Source organism: Macaca nemestrina, chromosome 5 (assembly GCF_043159975.1).
Source record: "Macaca nemestrina isolate mMacNem1 chromosome 5, mMacNem.hap1, whole genome shotgun sequence".
Classification (NCBI taxonomy): domain Eukaryota; kingdom Metazoa; phylum Chordata; class Mammalia; order Primates; family Cercopithecidae; genus Macaca; species Macaca nemestrina.
This window is the reverse complement of record NC_092129.1, coordinates 16745927-16764369: the sequence shown is the minus strand read 5'-3', so window position 1 is coordinate 16764369 and position 18443 is coordinate 16745927. Positions and strand designations below refer to the sequence as shown.

The 18443-nt window shown below is 35.6% G+C and overlaps 1 protein-coding gene across 4 annotated transcripts; it reads right to left on the bottom strand.

The window, feature by feature from the left end:
* Window positions 1–5040: 5040 nt before the first annotated feature.
* LOC105499735 (family with sequence similarity 229 member B) lies at window positions 5041–18416 on the bottom strand. Of its 4 annotated transcripts, none has more exons than XM_071096339.1 (4): window positions 18281–18416; window positions 8432–8591; window positions 6501–6639; window positions 5041–5255 (listed from the first exon to the last, which is right to left on the bottom strand). In XM_071096339.1, exons 3-4 carry the CDS (start codon window positions 6623–6625, stop codon window positions 5138–5140), a joined length of 243 nt encoding a protein of 80 aa, XP_070952440.1. In that variant the 5' UTR covers window positions 6626–6639; window positions 8432–8591; window positions 18281–18416; the 3' UTR covers window positions 5041–5137. The 4 variants fall into 4 exon arrangements, with proteins under 4 accessions (XP_070952440.1, XP_011770819.1, XP_070952439.1 ...); XM_011772517.3 differs by having other exon boundaries at window positions 8432–8588; window positions 18281–18406; XM_071096338.1 differs by having other exon boundaries at window positions 18270–18400.
* Window positions 18417–18443: the final 27 nt, after the last annotated feature.

The following is an 18443-nucleotide window of genomic DNA, read 5'->3' as shown; positions in this document are numbered from 1 at the left end:
AGTCCCTCACCAGCCCAGCCAGACCACAGTTTACAAACAGAGAGCTAAATCAGCATCCTCAACAGAACATGTTGTCAAATGATCATGTCTAAAGACTGTTGATTAATGAGCTGATGTCAGCGAGGTGGAAGGTTATGAAAGCATGGTGTCACCAAGTTACCCTAGGACTTATTTGTAATACTCCCTTACAGAAAGCTTACACCTGGAAATGTAAGAAATGTGGGAAGGCAATTTATTCAGGGTAAAGGCCTTGGAAGACTAAATAATTCATACTGCTGAAAAACTCCATTTATCCTTTTAATGCCTTTAAATCCGTAGTGATGCCCCTACTATCATTCCTGATTTGATAATTTGTGTCTTCTTTTTTATCCTGATAATTCCACCCAGAGGCTTATCAATTTTATTGATCTTTTTTAAGAGCCAGCTTTTGGTTCTATTGATTTTCTCTATTATTTATCTGCTCTTATATCATTGTTTCTTCTCTTATCTTTATTACTTCTTTCTTTCTGCTTATTTTGGATTTAGTTTGCTCATTTTTTCCGTTTTCTTAAGGTAGAAGCTTAGATCATTGCCTTGAGATGTTTCTTCTTTTCTAATGCAGGAATTTAATTCTCTCTAAGCACTACCCATGCATTTTGATATGCTGTGTTTTCATTTTCATTTAGTTCAAAGTACTTTCTAATTTATTCAGTCATTTCTCCTTTTATTCATGAGTTATTCAGAACTGTCTCACTTAGTATTCCAATATTGTGAGATTCTCTGGGTATCTTTCTGCTATTAACTTATAATTTAATTCTACTGTAAGACATACTTTGCATACCCTTCCATACTTTGAATACTTTTCAATTTATTGAAAGTTGTTTTCTGGCCTACAATATATTCTACTTGGTAAATTTTCCATGTGCACTTGAAAAGAATATACAGTATTCTGCTGTTCCTAGGTAAAGTGTTGTATATCGATTGTCATGTCCTCTATATCCCTACTGATTCTGTTTACTTGTTCTACCAGCTGAAATCCTGAACAACAAATGTGGAGTTATTTCTCCTTTCAATTGCATCCATTTTTGCTTCATGTACTTTGAAGGTCTGGCATAAACATGAAAGAGTGTTAGGTACTCTTGATGTCTTGACTCCTTTATGATTACGAATTGTCTCTCTTTACCTCTGTAAATTCTTTGCTCTGAAATCTTCTTGTCTATTATTAACATAGCTACTCCAGCTTTCTTCAGATTAATGTCTGCATAGTATATCTATTTCTATCCTTTTATACTTTTAATTTATCTGAGTCTTAGTATTTAAGGTGGGTTCATGTAGACAGCTTATAGTTGCATCTTTTCTAGCTAATCTGACAATCTCTGCCTTTTGACTGAAATTTAGACCTTCTGTAATTAATGCAAATATCAATATGATATGATGTAAATATATTACCTTTGTTCCTTCTTTCCTCTTTTCCTGTTTTCTTTAGAATTAAATGAGTAATATTTATTCCATTTACTCTCCACTATACAATAGTTAGTGCTACTGTATTAGCTCTAATTCTGTTTGTTAGGTTTTAGAGATAACTCAAGTTTAATTTACTTCATCACAGTCTATTGTCAAATACCATTGTGTCATTTCACAAATAGTCTAAGAATTACAAAAGTAAACTTCTATTTTCCTCCTCCTTTATTTTTTTGCTAGTATTATACATTATAATTTTACATGAAATATCATTGCCATAGTTTGCCTTAAACAGTTACCTTTAGTGTTTAAAAATTTTTAAAGCCTATATATTTATCCCCATATTTTCCATGTCTTGTGTTCTTTCTTTCTAAAGATCCAAATTTCCATCTAGTACCATTTTCTTTCTGCCTGAAAAACTTCCTTGAACATTTTTTATAGTGAAGATCTGTTAGTAATGAATTCTCTCAGCATTTGTTTGACTGAAAAGTCTTTACTTCACCTTCATTTTTGAAAGATACTTTAAAGATATTGCTCCATTGCCTTTTTGCCTTCATATTTTCTGATGAAAAGTGTGCTCTCATTCTTTCGTTTCTCTGAATGCATGTGTCATTCACTATCAAGTTTTAAGATTTTTCTCTTCAATTTAATAAGGACATGTCATTGTTTTGTTTTCACGTTTCTTCTCCTTAGGGTTGGTTAAGGTACTTGGATCTGCGAGTTTATAGTTTTCATCAAATTTGGGGAAAAATATTTCTTCAAATATTTTTCTATAACCCTCCCTTCTTCTAAGAAGCCACTTACATATATATTAGACTGCTTGATAATGAAACGCAAAATGTATACTCTTTTCTTAATTGCTTTTTTCTTTGTACTTGACGTTGGATAACTTATATAGCTATGTCTTCTAGTTCATTAATATTTTCTTCTCCAGTATCTAATCTCTTAATCGTATTCAGTGTATATTATTACTTTAGATATTGTACTTTTCATCTCTAAAAGTTCTATCTGGGTCATTTTTATACCTTCCATTTATTTCTTCATTATGCTTTCGTCTACTACTTGAATGATATTTATAGTAGCTTGTCTGCTGTATTTGTCCATTTTTACACTGCTATAAAGAACTACCTGAGACTGGGTATTTTAGGAAGAAAAGAGGTTTAAATGACTCAGTTCCACAGGCTTAACAGGAAGCATGGCTAGGAGACCTCAGGAAACTTACAGTCATAGCAGAAGGCAAAGGGAAGCAAGCACATCTTACCATGGTGGAGCAGGAGAGACAGAGGGAAAAGGGGGAAGTGCTACACACTTTTAAACAACCAGATCTCGTAAGAACTCACTCACTATCATGAGAACACCAAGGGGTGTTCTCCATATCCATGGAGAATACTCCATATTCATATCCATATGGGTGTTCACCATAATCCAATCACCTCCTACCAGGTCCCTCCCCCAATACTAGGAGTTACAATTCAACATGAGATTTGGGTTGGGACACAGAGCCAAATCATATCATTTACTAATGCTGTCATCTGTCATTCTGAGTCTGTTACCATCGACTAAAGATTCTCCTGACTGTGGAATGCCTTTTCCTTTTTTTTTTTTTTTTTTTTTCCCTTGGCATGCCTGGTAATTTTTTATTAGACGCTAATCACTGTGAATGTTACACTTTCAGTGCTGGATTTTATTGTAGTTTTTATTTTTATTCTGAGGGGTTGTCTCCCCTTGGATGCAGTTAAGTTACTTGAAATCAGTTTGATTCTTTCAAATGTTGCTCTTAAACTCTGTTAAGGCAAGTCCAGAGTAGTCTTCAGTCTATTCCCATCTCCATAACCTAACCCTAACCCTACTTTGGCAATATCTTGCTGAAGACTCTACTCAATGATCCATGTACTATATTAAAAGATCCACTATTGTTGAAACACACATTCTTCTCAGCCCTGTATGAGCTCTGAGGAATTTTTCTTTTTTTCTTTTTTCTTGTTTTCTTTTTTTTTTTTTTTTTTTTTTTGAGATGAAGTATCATTCTGTTGCTTAGGCTGGAGCACAGTGGTGCAATCTCAGCTCACTGCAACCTCCACCTCTCGGGTTCAAGCAATTTTCCTGCCTCAGCTTCCCAAGTAGCTGGGATTACAGGCACCTGCCACCATACCTGGCTAATTTTTGTATTTTTAGTAGAGTTGGGGTTTCACCATGTTGGCCAGGCTGGCCTCAAATGCCTGACCTCAGATGACCCATCTGCCTTGGCCTCCCAAAGTGCCAGGATTACAGGCCTGAGCCACCAAGCCCAGCCCTCTGAGGAATTTTTCATCACTCCTTTCTCCTGTCATTCTTTCTCCAGCCTCAGGCAATTTCCTGCCTCAATTTTGTTTTCTTCCTTTAAGGAATGTTCCATTTTATTTGGCAGACAAAATGAGGTTACTTAGAAATCATCCTGAGTCTCTCAAGGATTATTTTTAAGCTTTCTTAAAGTTGGTATACATGAGCCTTTAGTCTAGCTCCAGTTTGGATCTCCCATGAAAGTATGACTTTTCTGAGTTTCTGCTCAATGCCCCACATGTTCAAGATCTTTCCACTTTAACTAGTTGGCATTCAAACATCTCCCAGCTTGGTGTGAGCTCTGAGAGTTTTTCATCTTATAACTCCCTGGCAGTTTTTCTTTTTCACCTAATGTAACACATATGCATCTATGTCTACTTAATTATAAGTTAATAAACTTCTCATTTTTAAGGCTTACATGTACATTTTCAGAAGCAGCAAGGTAGACAAAAAACACTGGTGAAAATTGTATCTGATCCTAAAGTCAGTCTTTTGGAGACTACAATTTCATTAGATGGATGCTGACAGCCATCGAGAGAAAAGGAAATCATGCTGAGTTTCTGGGGACTACTGCAAGAAGAAAAAGAGAACATAGAGAGCTGGCCTCAACCTCAAAAGTGATCCTACATCCAACCAAATTAAAAAATCCACATGAAGTTTCTCAAAACCTACTACAAACAATTTATCAAGATAACTGGTTAGCACTTGGGGTACAATGTGATAACCAGACGTCATTTTTCTTGGAAAAATCGGGGTTAGAACCATAGCTTTGACTTCATTATCAATACATGTAACCAACAATCTGGGATTCTCTATGGAAGTAGCTTAAATGCCTTGCAGATTAACCATGGACTAAGAATTTTCTTTGATCTTCAATACTCTTCCAAAACACACAACCCCAGGGCTCCATTTCTCACCCAACATAATTATACCCGAGCAGAGCATTATCTAATAATATCAAGCCAGGAAACTGTCTTGGGGTACTAAGGTGAAAGGATTTAGCCAAGTAGCAACCCAAATATGAACAAGGAAATGAGCCTAAGACATATTAAGCATTTAGAATAAGCCCCACCTGACTGACGACCAAGATAGATTAAGCTTCATCTTTAATTATTGATGTTAATGATCTGCCGTGAGCAAGACAATCTCTAAGGTATTTTCTAATTGTGAAATATTATTCTGTCTTATGTGTCAGACATAACTGATAGCCTAACACTACGTGTGCTTTGCTGACATTTCTGTGTCTTACCAAAAGTAAATAGTTCAACTGTTGTCATCATCTAAAGGTGCCACCACTTTTATTTGTTTACCAGATCAGCAGATGATACTGGTCCATTACCCTTGACCTAGTCAGACCTTGACAAAAGACTTAATGGTGCTATTTAGGATGCATTTCCTTGCTGCTTTGTGCAGGTGGCTTTCTCATTGTTGCATAGACAGTGATAGGAACATCAGTTATTGTCAGGCAATGACTTCCAGGGCACCTCCGGAGTTGCCTGAATAAAAAAGCAAATGACATGTAGTTAGATATTAAAAAGAGGAAATTTTTTTTCAGAGCACCAAAGTTTGATTGTATATTTTACTGTTTTAAATCACTTTGAAATCTCTGAATGTCATAAAATGAGTACAACATGGTGATGCTGATGAGGCACCCATTTTAGACTGATATAACAAAGAAATTGTGGCCTCTGACATACATTTAATCACAGAAAATTCATATATTCAAAGATAATCCTCCAGATATTCATTTTAAAAGGTATGCAATGATTGCTAAATGGCAAAACAAAAGTGCATAGTTACAAACATAAGAGATAATATCGTGGCAATTCATGTGCATATGCACCCTAAATCGCCTCAGTTGAGTGATTTCAAAACAAGAATGTTTGTGGCAAAATACAAAACTGAACATAGTATTTCACATACTGTTCAAATGTTGATAGAATCTCATATTTGAAATGGCCCTTAAATGACACCTAGTCCAAAAATACATCTAGTATATGAATTTCCTTTCCAACATTCCCACCAAATAGTCATTTAGCCTTACACATTTCTAAAGACCGGGAGCTCACTAATTCCCAAAGTAGACTATTTCATACTTGACTAACTCCAATTTTTAAGTACCTACACCTGTTAAACTTAAATCTGTGTTCCCAAAATTTCCAACCCATGAGAATCTAACAATGTAGTATCTAAGGTTTTGCTATAGTAAACATCACAGAAGTGAAACTAATCATTCTGTAAAAATACTTTGTCTCACAGAATCTTCATACTCTATATCACTCTTTCTGTCAAAGGTCACAGCACAGCCAAAGTGACACTAATCAAAGCCAAAGTGACACTGAATCTGAGGTCTAAGTCTTTTTCATATTTTTAGCCTTATGCCTAGCACAGGGCCCTACACATACTAGCACTGAAGGTTTGTTTGTTTAATTGAATGTTATCTAATCGTGAAGCTATCAACAATCTATTAGGTTGGTGCCAAGGTTAATTGTGGGTTTTTTGTTAATAGCTAAAAATGTACCAGAAAGAGAGAAAATGAATTGGTCTATCATCAAGACTTACAGAAATACAAAATACAGACTCCATACTAAGGAAACCTGGGCTCTGTTCATACTAACTTAGAAACAACAATATTTTGGAATTGCTGAGGGTTTTTTCTTGCTAATACTGAATATCAGCTGAAGGTTGTATTGATGATAGCCAGTACGTATTTCCTCACTTGTGAGGATAGAAGACTTTACCTGGTTGGTGACATCTCCTTCCCATTACAGGCAGCACTGGAGCTCAGCCCCGGTTCCAGCCCAATTGAAGAGTCTCCTCCTTCCACTGGAAACCTCCTTGGCTGGGTTCCAAATCGAAAAGGCATAATTCACTGAAAACCTAGATTAGAAAGTTAAAATATTGAAAACCTAGATTAGAAAATTAAAACGTTGGGGTTGGAGATAAGATTGTCTTCAAAGACTTGTATGGAATGTTTTAAAGAGTCAGAATCTCACTATGTCGCCCAGGCTGGAGTACAGTGGTTATTCACAAGTGCAATCATAAGGCACTACAATTTTGAAACCCTGGGCTTAAGCGATCCTCCTGCCTCAGCCTCTGAGTAACTGGAACTACAGGTGGACACAATGTGCCTGGTCTTGGGATTTTTAATATTACTATTTTGTTATAGACGTATAGAAACATTCTGAATGTTATTCTATTTTTAAATAGCTAAAAAAGTGTTAAAAATTACTGTATTTCACAACCATCCCTTACGTACAATTTTAAGTCTTGCAAAAAATACAAAATAGCCACTAAGCAATGCAAGGAAAATGTACCCTATGGTTAACATAACTGAAGACCATTTCTGCTGTGTGAAAACAAAATTCAGTTTGCCTTTAAATGGTTGTTGCAATCAACAAGCACCTCTCTACCTATCTATGCTCTTCTCTTCCTTTGGAGCACAGTTTCACATTCACTGAAATATCTTCAGCTAATCCTTCTGTTCCAGGTGATTATTCATTTCCCCCCTGCTTCTCTATAGTCACAGTATAGTCCCTGGCTCTGGCCCTTCCCAACTATGTGATCTTAGTCAAGGTACTTACCTATATTTCTCAAGGGTACATTGGTGATAATATTTTCTACTTCTAGGATAATAGTGAGGATTAAGTAAGGTAATACACGTAAAGTGCAGTGCCTAACACACAGTAAGTGCTCAGTAAGTGTTAACTATTACTATTCAGCAGGTACTACTGAGCATTAGTAAATGCATAGAAATGTCTGCAAGTATACCTGATATATGAAATTTATTATGAAATCGATATGATTTATACACACAAACATATATAAATGAACTCCTTACTGCCTACCTTGGAACTCTTCCCTACCCCATTGCTCCCACCCTTCACTCACTATGGCCAATGCAATCCACTAAGCCTGAATTTACATTTTACTTACTCTATAACTTACTTTTATAACCCCCATTATCCACATTTTCATAGCAACCTTTATTTCTCCTTGGTAACAGTTATCCTTCTAATTCAGGGTTTCTCAATCATGACACTATTCACAGCTGAGATCAGATAGTTCTTAGCTGGGGAGGGAAGATACTGTCCTGTGCACTGTAGGATGTTTTGTAGCATTCAAGGCCTTCACCCACTAGATGCAAATAGTACCCCTCTCCCAAAGTTGTGACAGTACAAAATGTCTATAGACATTGTCAAATGTCCCCTGGTGGGAGAGAGAGGCAAAATTGCCCACTGTTGAGAAACACTATCCTCATTTTGTGTAAATGTTTAATATCCCCCCTCATTCCAAGTCTGTCTTTGTCATCACTGAATACTTAATACCTAGAACAGCGCTTGGTTAGCTTTATCTTGAAATAATTTGCATGTATTCAACTATTAGTACACAAAGGATAGGAAAAATTTTAAATGGTGCAACTATTTCTTACACTTAGTATAGTATTCTATGCCTAAAAGTAAATGTTTATTGGTGGTAATAATAAAATCAAATTAAGGTTTAAGAATTTTAATACAATAACTTTTGTAGACTGTGTGTCAATATCAAGAAAAAAAGTGTTTTGTTCAATGATGATTTAGTAAAACCATAGTAAACTCTGTGGTTTAGTATAACTACCTGTCTATGCAGGTATTAACATTTAGCTAATTTGATCAAGGATAAACAGACTTACCAAAAGAGGCTGAGTCTGATTCCTGTAGAGGTGAATAAATCAATGCTTTCTACTGGCCTTCCATAGAAGGCTGGAATTGCCAAAGGAATGATGATCAAATGTTCCAGTGACACCCGGAAATTATGACATCAGGAGATTCTTTCACATAGTTTCCTACCTGCTAAAGAATCAAACATCTCAATGCATAGCTCCAACAACAAGCTAAGGCTTAGCTAAAAATTTTCTGTAAAGCTTTTTGGAGAGTTTCATTCTTGTTTTTACTGGCTTATTTCCCTACAATATTAGTATTTTCATCCATGAATGGGGACCTACAGTCTGATCCATCTGTACAAAATCAGAATTGAGATTCTTCTCATTTTATATCCTGTTTTCCTCATTCTCTTTCTCTCCTAGACCTTCTCTTATAATATCCCAAATAAATACAATCTATCTATATCCTCATTCCACTCCAATATCCTCAAACCCAAATTATACCTTTACAAATTCCTCTATAACTTTTACATGGGATTCTTTACACCCCCTCTCTAATGCCTGGACTAACCTTTTTTTTTTTTTTTTTTTTTTTTTTTCCTGTTTCCTCAAGAGAGTCTTCAAATTCCCAAATGGCTGGAAGAATTACAATTGTGAAAGGAAGAACACACCTTGTACTGTCCTCATTATTCTGTTCCCTGGGCCCCGGGCTGCTTCTCTGCTGATTTCTCTAACGGCTCTCCCTCTCCCAATTCATTTTTGGCTTCTAAATCAATAGCTTACCTCATGAACAGCTGCTCTACTCAGTAATGTTTAGTTTAACCCTTACACCAGAACATAACTCTTCAGCTAAGCAGTTTTTCAGTTTTCATATCTGATGATTAAACCATTAAATGTTAGTGAGCATTCTTACCACTGTTGTGTTTTCACATGACTCATGTTATAGAACACTGGCACTTTACATAAAAATTAACTTGATGTTGGATACAATCTTACCTCTACCTTCTTTTTCTTACTAGGGTACTATCTGTGAATAAGTTGATCACCATTTTAGCTGGGAAAACTGATGGTGTCACAGTCACACAAACAAATAATTGCTGGCCATTGTTAGCTAAGGTATCATTAGGACCTAAATATTTAGTACTTAGGATGGCAAAAAAAAAAAAATAGTTTACATGTTTGAGAAGTGGTAGCAGTGGGAAAATGATGGGTTTCGGCATCAGAATTAGGTTTGATTTTTTTCTTTTTTTTTTTTCTTTGAGACAGGGTCTTGCTCTGTCACCCCAGCTGGAGTGCAGTGGCATGATCATGGCTCACTACATGCAGCCTCAATCTCCTGGGCTCAAGCAATCCTCCCACCTCAGCATCTCAAATAGCTGGGACTACAGGTGCAAACCACCATGCCCAGCTAATTTTGTATTTTTTTGTAGAGACAGGGTTTTACCATGTTGCCCAGGCTGGTCTCAAATTCCTGGGCTCAAGTGATGCACCCACCTTGCCCTCCCAAAGTGCTAAGGTTACAGGCATGAGCCCACTGTGCCCAGCCAGGTTTGAATTTTGACACAATGTTAACTCTGAGATTTTAAGCAAATCACTAAAAGTTTGTCTGTAAAATGGTATTAATTCCTACCTTATAAAGTTGTTGTGAGGAATTAAAAACAATTTAACATGTATAAAGCCAATGACTGGGACACAAGAATTCAATCAGCACTACTTCCTACATATTTTTGTGTCATTCTTGAAATCAGAGTATTAAGACACTGATTTCACTTTTTAGTCACCGATATATATGAAGTAAAATATCTGTAAGTGGGATATTCTTAAAATTCTGTAATTTACCATTTTAACTAGTCCATTTGCCATACCATGTTTCTTTAGAACGGGTGGTACAATGAAACAAATCAAACGTTAGCCTTAATGATGAAACTTTACAACAATAGAATGATACATCAGAACACAAAAGGAACTTGAGTCTCCAGCATATTTTCATACAGCAATAGATAAACGGAGCAATACAAATGGTGAATAAAAAGATGGGGAAGTATCCAAATACCTCCTTAAGTATCATAAGCTCAAGAGCAATAGTCTTTCAATTCTCAAGATATTAATTCATGAGATGCAGAAAATGAGTGATATTTGAATTTGTCATGTTCTAAGAAAAAAAGACCCATGGACTTCATTCATTCATTTAACGAATATTTGCTGAGAATCCACCATGAGTCAGGCACGTGTTAAGTGTTAAAGATAAAAGGTTAAGCTAAAACAAACACAGTTCCTGTTGTGGTAGAGTTTATAGGTTACAATAGGATTTGTTTTGGTTTAGGATATTTAATCTAAATCTAAAAGATGAGTGGGCATTAATTAGGTGGCAATGAGTGGGAGACAAAAACATTGACACAGTTGAGGAGGGGGCAAACAGAGGAAAACAGCATGTGCAAAGGTCATGCCAGTAAAGACAATAAAAAATCTGAAAGGCCAGCATAACCAAAGCAAGGAAAACAGAAAATAAATAGAGTCTGAGACATAAGTACAGACCAAATCATGCAGGAGCATAAACTCAAGTTAAAATTTTAGACTTTGTCTTATGAACAAGGAAGCCCATCAAATAATTTTAATTTCTCAGGACACATATTTAGGTTTCATTGATTTTTCTCTATTTTCTATTTACCATTTACTTGATTTCCACTCCAATCTTTATTATTTCTTTTCTTCTGTCTACTTTGGGCTTAATTTGCTTTTCTTTTTCTAATTTCTTAAAGTAGAAGCTTAGGTCATTGATTTTAATGCTTTCTTCTTTTCTAATGTAAACATTTAATTCTATAGATTTCCACCAAAGCACTCCTTTAGCTGCATTCCACAAATTTTTTAATTTTGTATTTTCATTTCCTTCAGTTAAAATTTTTCTTTTTTTTTTCCTTGGCCTATGGGTTATTTACAATTATATTGTTCAATTTTCCAATATTTAGGAATATTCTACTTTTCTGTTACTGATTTATAATTAGGTTCCATTTTTGTTAGAGGACATTCTTTGTATGACTTGAATCCTTTTAAATTTACTTAGACTTGTTTTTATAGCCAGAATGTAAACTGCCTTGGTAAATGTTGCACACATACTTGAACGTATATGCTGCTGTAGTTGGCTTCAGTGTTCTATATAAGTATTTTCCAATATTTAGGAATATTCTACTCTTCTGTTCTGATTTCTAATTAGGTTGGTTCCGTTTTTGTCAGAGAACATTCTTTGTACGACTTGAATTCTTTTAAATTTATTTAGAGTTGTTTTTATGGCCAGAATATAAACTGCTTTGGCAAATGTTCCACACGTACTTGAATGTATACGCTGCTATAGTTGGCTTCAGTGTAAGTAATTTGTTGATTGACAGAATTGTTCAAGTCTTCCACATTCTTACTGATTTTCTATATACCTGGTTTATCAACTATGGAAGTAAGGGTGTGAAATCTTCAACAATAATTGTAATTTTATTTACTTCTCCTTTCTATTCTGCAGTTTTTAGTTCAGGTATTTTGAATATGTGTATAATTTATAGATAAATTATACCACCTCACATACACTAGAAGAACCGTATAAAAGTATAGTCCATTTCCCCTCCCACTACATATAATTTTGTTGTCATATTTTAATTCTATCTATAGTACAAACCCCATACACATCGTTATACATTTTCTTTTAAGCAATTGTCTTTAAAACAAGTGAAGTCTTTTATATTCATCTACATATTTATCGTTTTCAGTGCTCTTTATCCCTTTGAGTAGGTCCAGATTTTCATACAACATAATTTTCCCTTTGCTTGAATGTTTTCATTTAACAGTGCTTGTCTGTTGCTGATTAATTAATTTAGCTTTTATATCTCTTTTTTTCATATTCATTGTGGAACAATATTTTAACTGGGTATAGAATTCTCAATTGTCAGTTTTGTTTTCTTTAAGTACTTTGAAGATTTGGGTCCACTATTTTCTGGCTTGCATTGTTCCCAACAAGAAGTCTGTTGATTTTTTTTATCTTTGTTCCTCTATATGTAATATGTCTTTTTTCTCTGGCTGGCTTTAATATTTGTTTTTTTATCACTGATATTAAGCAATTTGATTATAACGTACTTGTTGTAGTTTTTTTTCTGTTTCTTGTGCCTAAGATTCACCGAGCTTCTTGGATCTGTGGGTTCATAATGCTTATCACATTTGAAAATTTTTTAGCCTTTGTTTCTTCAGATATTTTTTTGTTCCCTCCTCTGGCATGCCAATTACATGTATGTTACATTGTTGAAAGTTGTCCCACAGTTCACTAGTTCTCCTTTTATGAAAAATCTTTCTGTTTTCTGTTTTATTTTGCACAGTTTCCATCACTACCTCTTTAAGTTTGCTAATCTTTTCTTTTGCCTAATGTCTAATCTGCTCTTTATTCCATCCATTTTTCACCTTAGATGTTGTACTTTTCATCTCTAGAAGTCTAATTGGGATCTCTTTTATATATTTCTTTGTCCCTTCCCAATCAGCCTGGGCTTCCTTCTGTCCTTCTGAACACATACTGCTTTAATGTTCTTTTAATTTTATGTAATTGTTATGTTTACTAATTCTTTCATTTGTGCCATTTCTTGTTCTGTTTTTAACTAATTTTTCACCTCACTATGGGACTCATCTTTGCATATCTGGCAATTTTTGACCTGAGTGCCAGGCATTGTGATTTTACATTGCTAAACAATTTTATTTTTATTCCTCTAAGTATTTTTAAGTTTTGGTCTGGGACACAGTTATTTGGAAACAGCCTGGTTCTTTGGAGGCTTGGTTTCATGCTCTCTTAGGCTAGATCACAACAGCCTTTCATCTAGGGCTAATTTTTCTCCACTACTGAGGTACCTTTCTGAGTATTCAACTCAATGTTCCAGCTATTTTAAGGTTTCTCCACTCAAGATACAGGGAATGTGAATTAGTCCTAGCCCTATGTGAACCCTAGGAAATGTTCTGCCCGCTTATTTCCAACGGTTCTTTCCTCAGTTTTACTTAGTTTCCATGAATTCATGCAAGGATCAGCACTCAGTTTAGGCTCATGAGCAACTCCCTAAAGATTTACAGAGTTTTCTTTTTGCATACTCTCCTCTTTGGCATTCTGCCCTGCAAATTGTAGCTGTCTGATCGTCCAAAATTTCTAACTCTGTCGCCTCAACTCAATGTGGCCATTGGGTTGTGTTTGAACTCTATTCATTAGAAAGGTGACATTAGGTCTAGCCTACCCTCAAGGAGAGGGGCTTACACAAGAACAGGAGACAGAGATCATTGGGTGCCATCTTAGAGGATGCCTACCACAGATGCTGTATTCTGATGTAATGTCTGAGAATGCTTGTGCAGTACACACAAGCATTTATCAAATATTTCTGGCTTTCTCTTTTCCAGAAATTGAAATTCCTGGCCACCTTATGATTACGTGCAGCCCATGTGATTAGTTTTAGTCAGTGAATTATAAGCAACCATTAATTGCTAGTGCAAGACCCTCCTGAGCTTTGTCGCTACCACAAAAACCAGAAATGTATCTCACATCATAAATAAAAATCAACCAAAATTAGTTCAAGACTCAGACGTAAGACCTGAAACTAAAACTACTAGGAGAAAACAGGAAAAAAAAAAATCTCCACAACATTAGTTTGGGCAATGATTTCTTGGATACGACTCAAAAAGCACAGGAACAAAAACGAAAGTAGACAAAAGGGACTACATCAAACTAAAAAGCTTCTGCACAGCAATGGAAACAATTAATAGAATGAAGAGAAAACTCACAGATTAGGAAAAGATATTTATAAACCATACATCTGCTAAGGGGACAACATCCAAAATACATAAAGAACTCAAACAACTTCACAAGAAAACACATAGCCCAATTAAAAATGGGCAAAGAATCAGAACAGACATTTCTCAAAAAATACATATAATGGCCCACAGATATATGAAAAAATACTCAATATCACTAATCATTAGGGAAATGAAAATTAAAAAACATAATGATATTTATCACCTCACATCTGTTAGAATGGCAGCTATCAAAAAGATAAAAGATAAATGTTGGCTAGGATGTGGAGAAAAGAGAGCCTTTTTAACACTGGTGGTGGGAATTAAATTAATACAGCCATTATGGAAAACAGTATGGATTCCTCAATCAAAAATAGAATCACCGTATGATCCAGCAATCCCACTTGTGGATATACATCCAAAGGAACTGAAATAAGTATGTCAAAAAGATATCTGCACTCCCATGTTTACTGCAGCATTATCCACGATAGCTAAGATATGGAAGCAACCTAACTATCCATCAACAGATAAACAAATAAAGAAACAGATAAAGAAAATGTGGTATATATACACAATAGAATACTATTCAGCCTTAAAAAAGAAGAAAATGCTGTCATTTGTGACAACATGGATGAACCTGGAGGACATTATGCTAAGTGATATTAGCCAGCCACAGAAACACAAACACTGCATGATCTCACTTATATGTGGAATCTAAAAAAGTCAAGCTCATAAAAGTAGAGAGTAGAATGGTGGTTACCAGAGGGTAGTAAAGCTGGAGGGTGAGACAGGGATAGGGAGCAGAAGATGTCCAAAGGACACAAAGTTTCAGCTAGGAGGAATAAGTTTTATAGATTTATTACCCAGCATGGTGACTAGTTACTAATAATATATATTTCAAAACTGCTAAAAGAGTAGATTTTTAATGTTCTCATCACAAAAAAAATCTGAGTATGTGAAATGACAGATATGTTAATCAGATTGATTTAATCATTCCACAATGTAAATATTTATCAAAAAATCAACTGTACCCCATTAATATATACAATAATTAATTTAAAATCAAATAAATCAAAAACTGGACCAAATAATGGCAGATCATCAGCCTGAGTGCCAGAAGGGGGATACCATAAAGCATAGCCCCCAGACACCCTCAACGGACATGCATCATGTACAAAAAAAAAAATGTGTTGTTTTACACCACTGAGATTTTGGGGTTGATTGTTACCATGGCACAACAAAGTTTATGCTGATGTATACAGACTTTTGTCCAGACTTGGGTACCGCTATAACAAAAACCTAAAATATAAGTCATCACACCTAAGTGGTCAAGGAGCAATTAACAAGGAAACTGTTGTGGAAAGCTAAAAGGATAGTGATATATGTCACTCAGGAACAAACCTATTGGGAAAAACCTTTGGAAAACTCTGTGATAGCCTAGAAAGAATTTGATTTAACTAATGAATTTATATGTTGGGAGAAGAGGCTGGAAAACAATAACATGCCAGTTGCTATTGTTTGTCAAGTTATATGAGAAAGAGATTAGCTCAGAAATGGCGGTGTGTACAAGCAAGAATAAAAAGAGAGCACCCACAAATTTGAACTATATTTCAATGACAACTTACAAAAGCTATAGAATAATTTTCTTCTAAAATATTTTATTCCCCTTCAGAACTCTGCAGCATGTTTTCAGTGCCTTCCCATACTGAATGTGCTATAGATGAGTCTAAAGTAGTCCAATTGTTTTTTCTTCATCCCACTCCCCTGTTCATTTCATGCCTAGGTACCTAAAAAATTCTTTCTTTATTCTGAAAAGTTGAATGACTTAATGAGGTTACATGTCTTGGTGTTGATTTTTCTGTAGAAATTGTCCTATAGAACATAGTGTGTATCCTTTTAATCTATGTATTTTTCTTCCTTTACTTTTTATATCAAGCACATTTCTTCCTCCATTTGCTGTGGGCACATGTTAATCTTACGTTGAGTTATCTTTGTCTCCTCCATACATATTATTTTTAATAACTTTCACATCTTCGGGTTTTGCCTAGTATTCTGTCATTATTTTAAGCCTTTCCTCTACATTATAATTTGATGTGCATCTCTCTAGTCTGCTTCTTAATGCTTTTAAAAATTATTCCTTTAAGTCCTTTAAGGTGGATGTTGTTTTCAGTTAATTTCCTTAGTTCTTTTATCTCCATTTTATTTCATTTATTCATCAAATATTTACTTACTATCTACTATATGCAAGGTACTATCCCTAGTAGTGGATAAAAATCACAAGACTCAGCCCTCATAGAGCTTGAGTCTTATTATTTTGGTATCTTGTCTTTAAGTTCCTGTTTTATTGCATTCATATTCTTAAGTTCTTCTTCAGCACAAAATATATATGATGAATTTTCTTTTTTCCCCTCTTAGGCTACGTTTTACCCCAAGGTCTTGTACTTTACCCATCTTTTACATCTTTCCTTCCTTCCTCTCCCCCTCCCCTCCCTCTCTCCCTTCCCTCCCTGTCTTCCTTCCTTCCTTCAATATTAGTAGTCCATAGGATTCCCAATGATTTTTTTTCTCTTTTTCATTTTCAGCATGTGGAATTTTGTTCACTCTATTTGCTCTGTATGTTAGTCAGCTATCAGTATAATAAAACTGCACCCCAAAATTTCAGTGGCTTCAACCAAAAACATTTCTTTTCCTTATAAGATTCTGAATAGCCCGCTGCAGTTCAACCAGTCTCAACTTGGCTAACCTGGGTTTGCATATATGGAAGTTTTGGAGTGGCTGGCATGTGAGGCTCTACCTGGCTTGACTCTTAAGCAGAACTGTCTCTCAGTCTGATTCTCTACAGACTGGAGTTATTAATAAGACATGTTAGGACTTTTCTTTCCTATATGTGGCTTCTGGGGAATAATGATTGGGACTGCATGAAGGGTGGGGCTCTGCAAAAGCCAGTGTATCATCTCACCTTGCACTGATAACACACTGATACAGACCTATTCACATCACTGCCTACAAACTGGACCAAGACTTGCAAATTTTGGAAGCCCCAGACTTTGGGACTTTAGCATCAAGATCTAAAGTGCCCAACTCTACCTCTACCACTGACCCCATACTCAGTAAGCAGTCAAGAATAAATCCAGCCTACAAAAATTTACTGACCAAAAGCTGCCTATTACCAAAAGATATAAAATCCATTGCAACTTTAAACCTACCAGCTACCAGAGAAATGTAATAGTAACTACTACATGTCTTGGTGGGACAACAAAGTGTTCTAATCAATTGAATATTACAATTCACATTAGCACATATTCATAGTACATACCATATAACTTTTTATTAAACAAAGAAGACTTCTTAGAGTTTCGTAGTTCTTCAGAATTTTTGTGGAAAATATTTTATTAAATAAGTACTTGAGTTCTTAATTAAAATCTGGTCTAATTTGATCAATAGAAGTTTACATATTTTAATGTTTGACAATTTTAAGGAGTTGGTAGTGGTCATAATGCCTAATTTTTTAATCTTCTCCTCCTCTATCCCATCTAAATGCCTAGTGTTAATCTCGTCTCTTCTATCAGACTTCTGTTTACTCATCTACATCCTCAACCACTGAATCTTATTGAACTTAAAGTCAACGCCATACAATTCTTTGAGTATTTCGCGTGTATGTCTTCAATCAGATTGTAAGCTTCTTGGTACTGGATCTATGCCTTAATTTCTTTTTAATCTTCCCAGAGAGCCTACAAGTTAATTTGGGGAGTATACAGCGTTTAACAAATACTGGTGGGGTCTGTGATCTTAGCTTTGCCATTTTTGTCAAAGTGTATAACCATTTAGTTCCAATTGTGCCCTGACATGTCTGTTTGTCTGCGGTTTCTCTTTGCTCAACGCCATTGTTCATTTTCTATTAGAATAAAGGTCTTGTTAGACAGAGATGCTAACGCAGCGTCCCGTGGAATCTGAATAAACGGACTGATCCACCGCCCAGGGTGTTGAGGCTGTGAACAAAAATTAAACCTCTGATAGCCTACAAACAGCTTAACGACACATATTTAAAAATATCACTCCAAAGCCTAGTTACCCGCCAGTTACCCCGGCCTCCGGAGCTGCCGATGCTCAAAGATGTTGACAAGGCAGTTAGGATCTGCAGTCCAGAGGCCCAGTCGCTATGGTAACGGTGAGACGCAAGTGCACCTGCGCGGCCTTCTGACGGAAAACCTTAGCCTAAACCTAGGGACGTGCTTAGCGACGGCAG

What these genes read in the sequence shown, in the direction of transcription:
- LOC105499735 (XM_071096339.1), bottom strand. Translation starts at nt 6,625, where the DNA reads ATGCCTTTTCGATTTGGAACCCAGCCAAGGAGGTTTCCAGTGGAAGGA. An exon ending in AAGGAGATGTCACCAACCAG is followed by an intron (nt 5,256 to 6,500) that starts GTAAAGTCTTCT and finishes TTTTTTATTCAG; the next exon opens with GCAACTCCGGAGGTGCCCTG.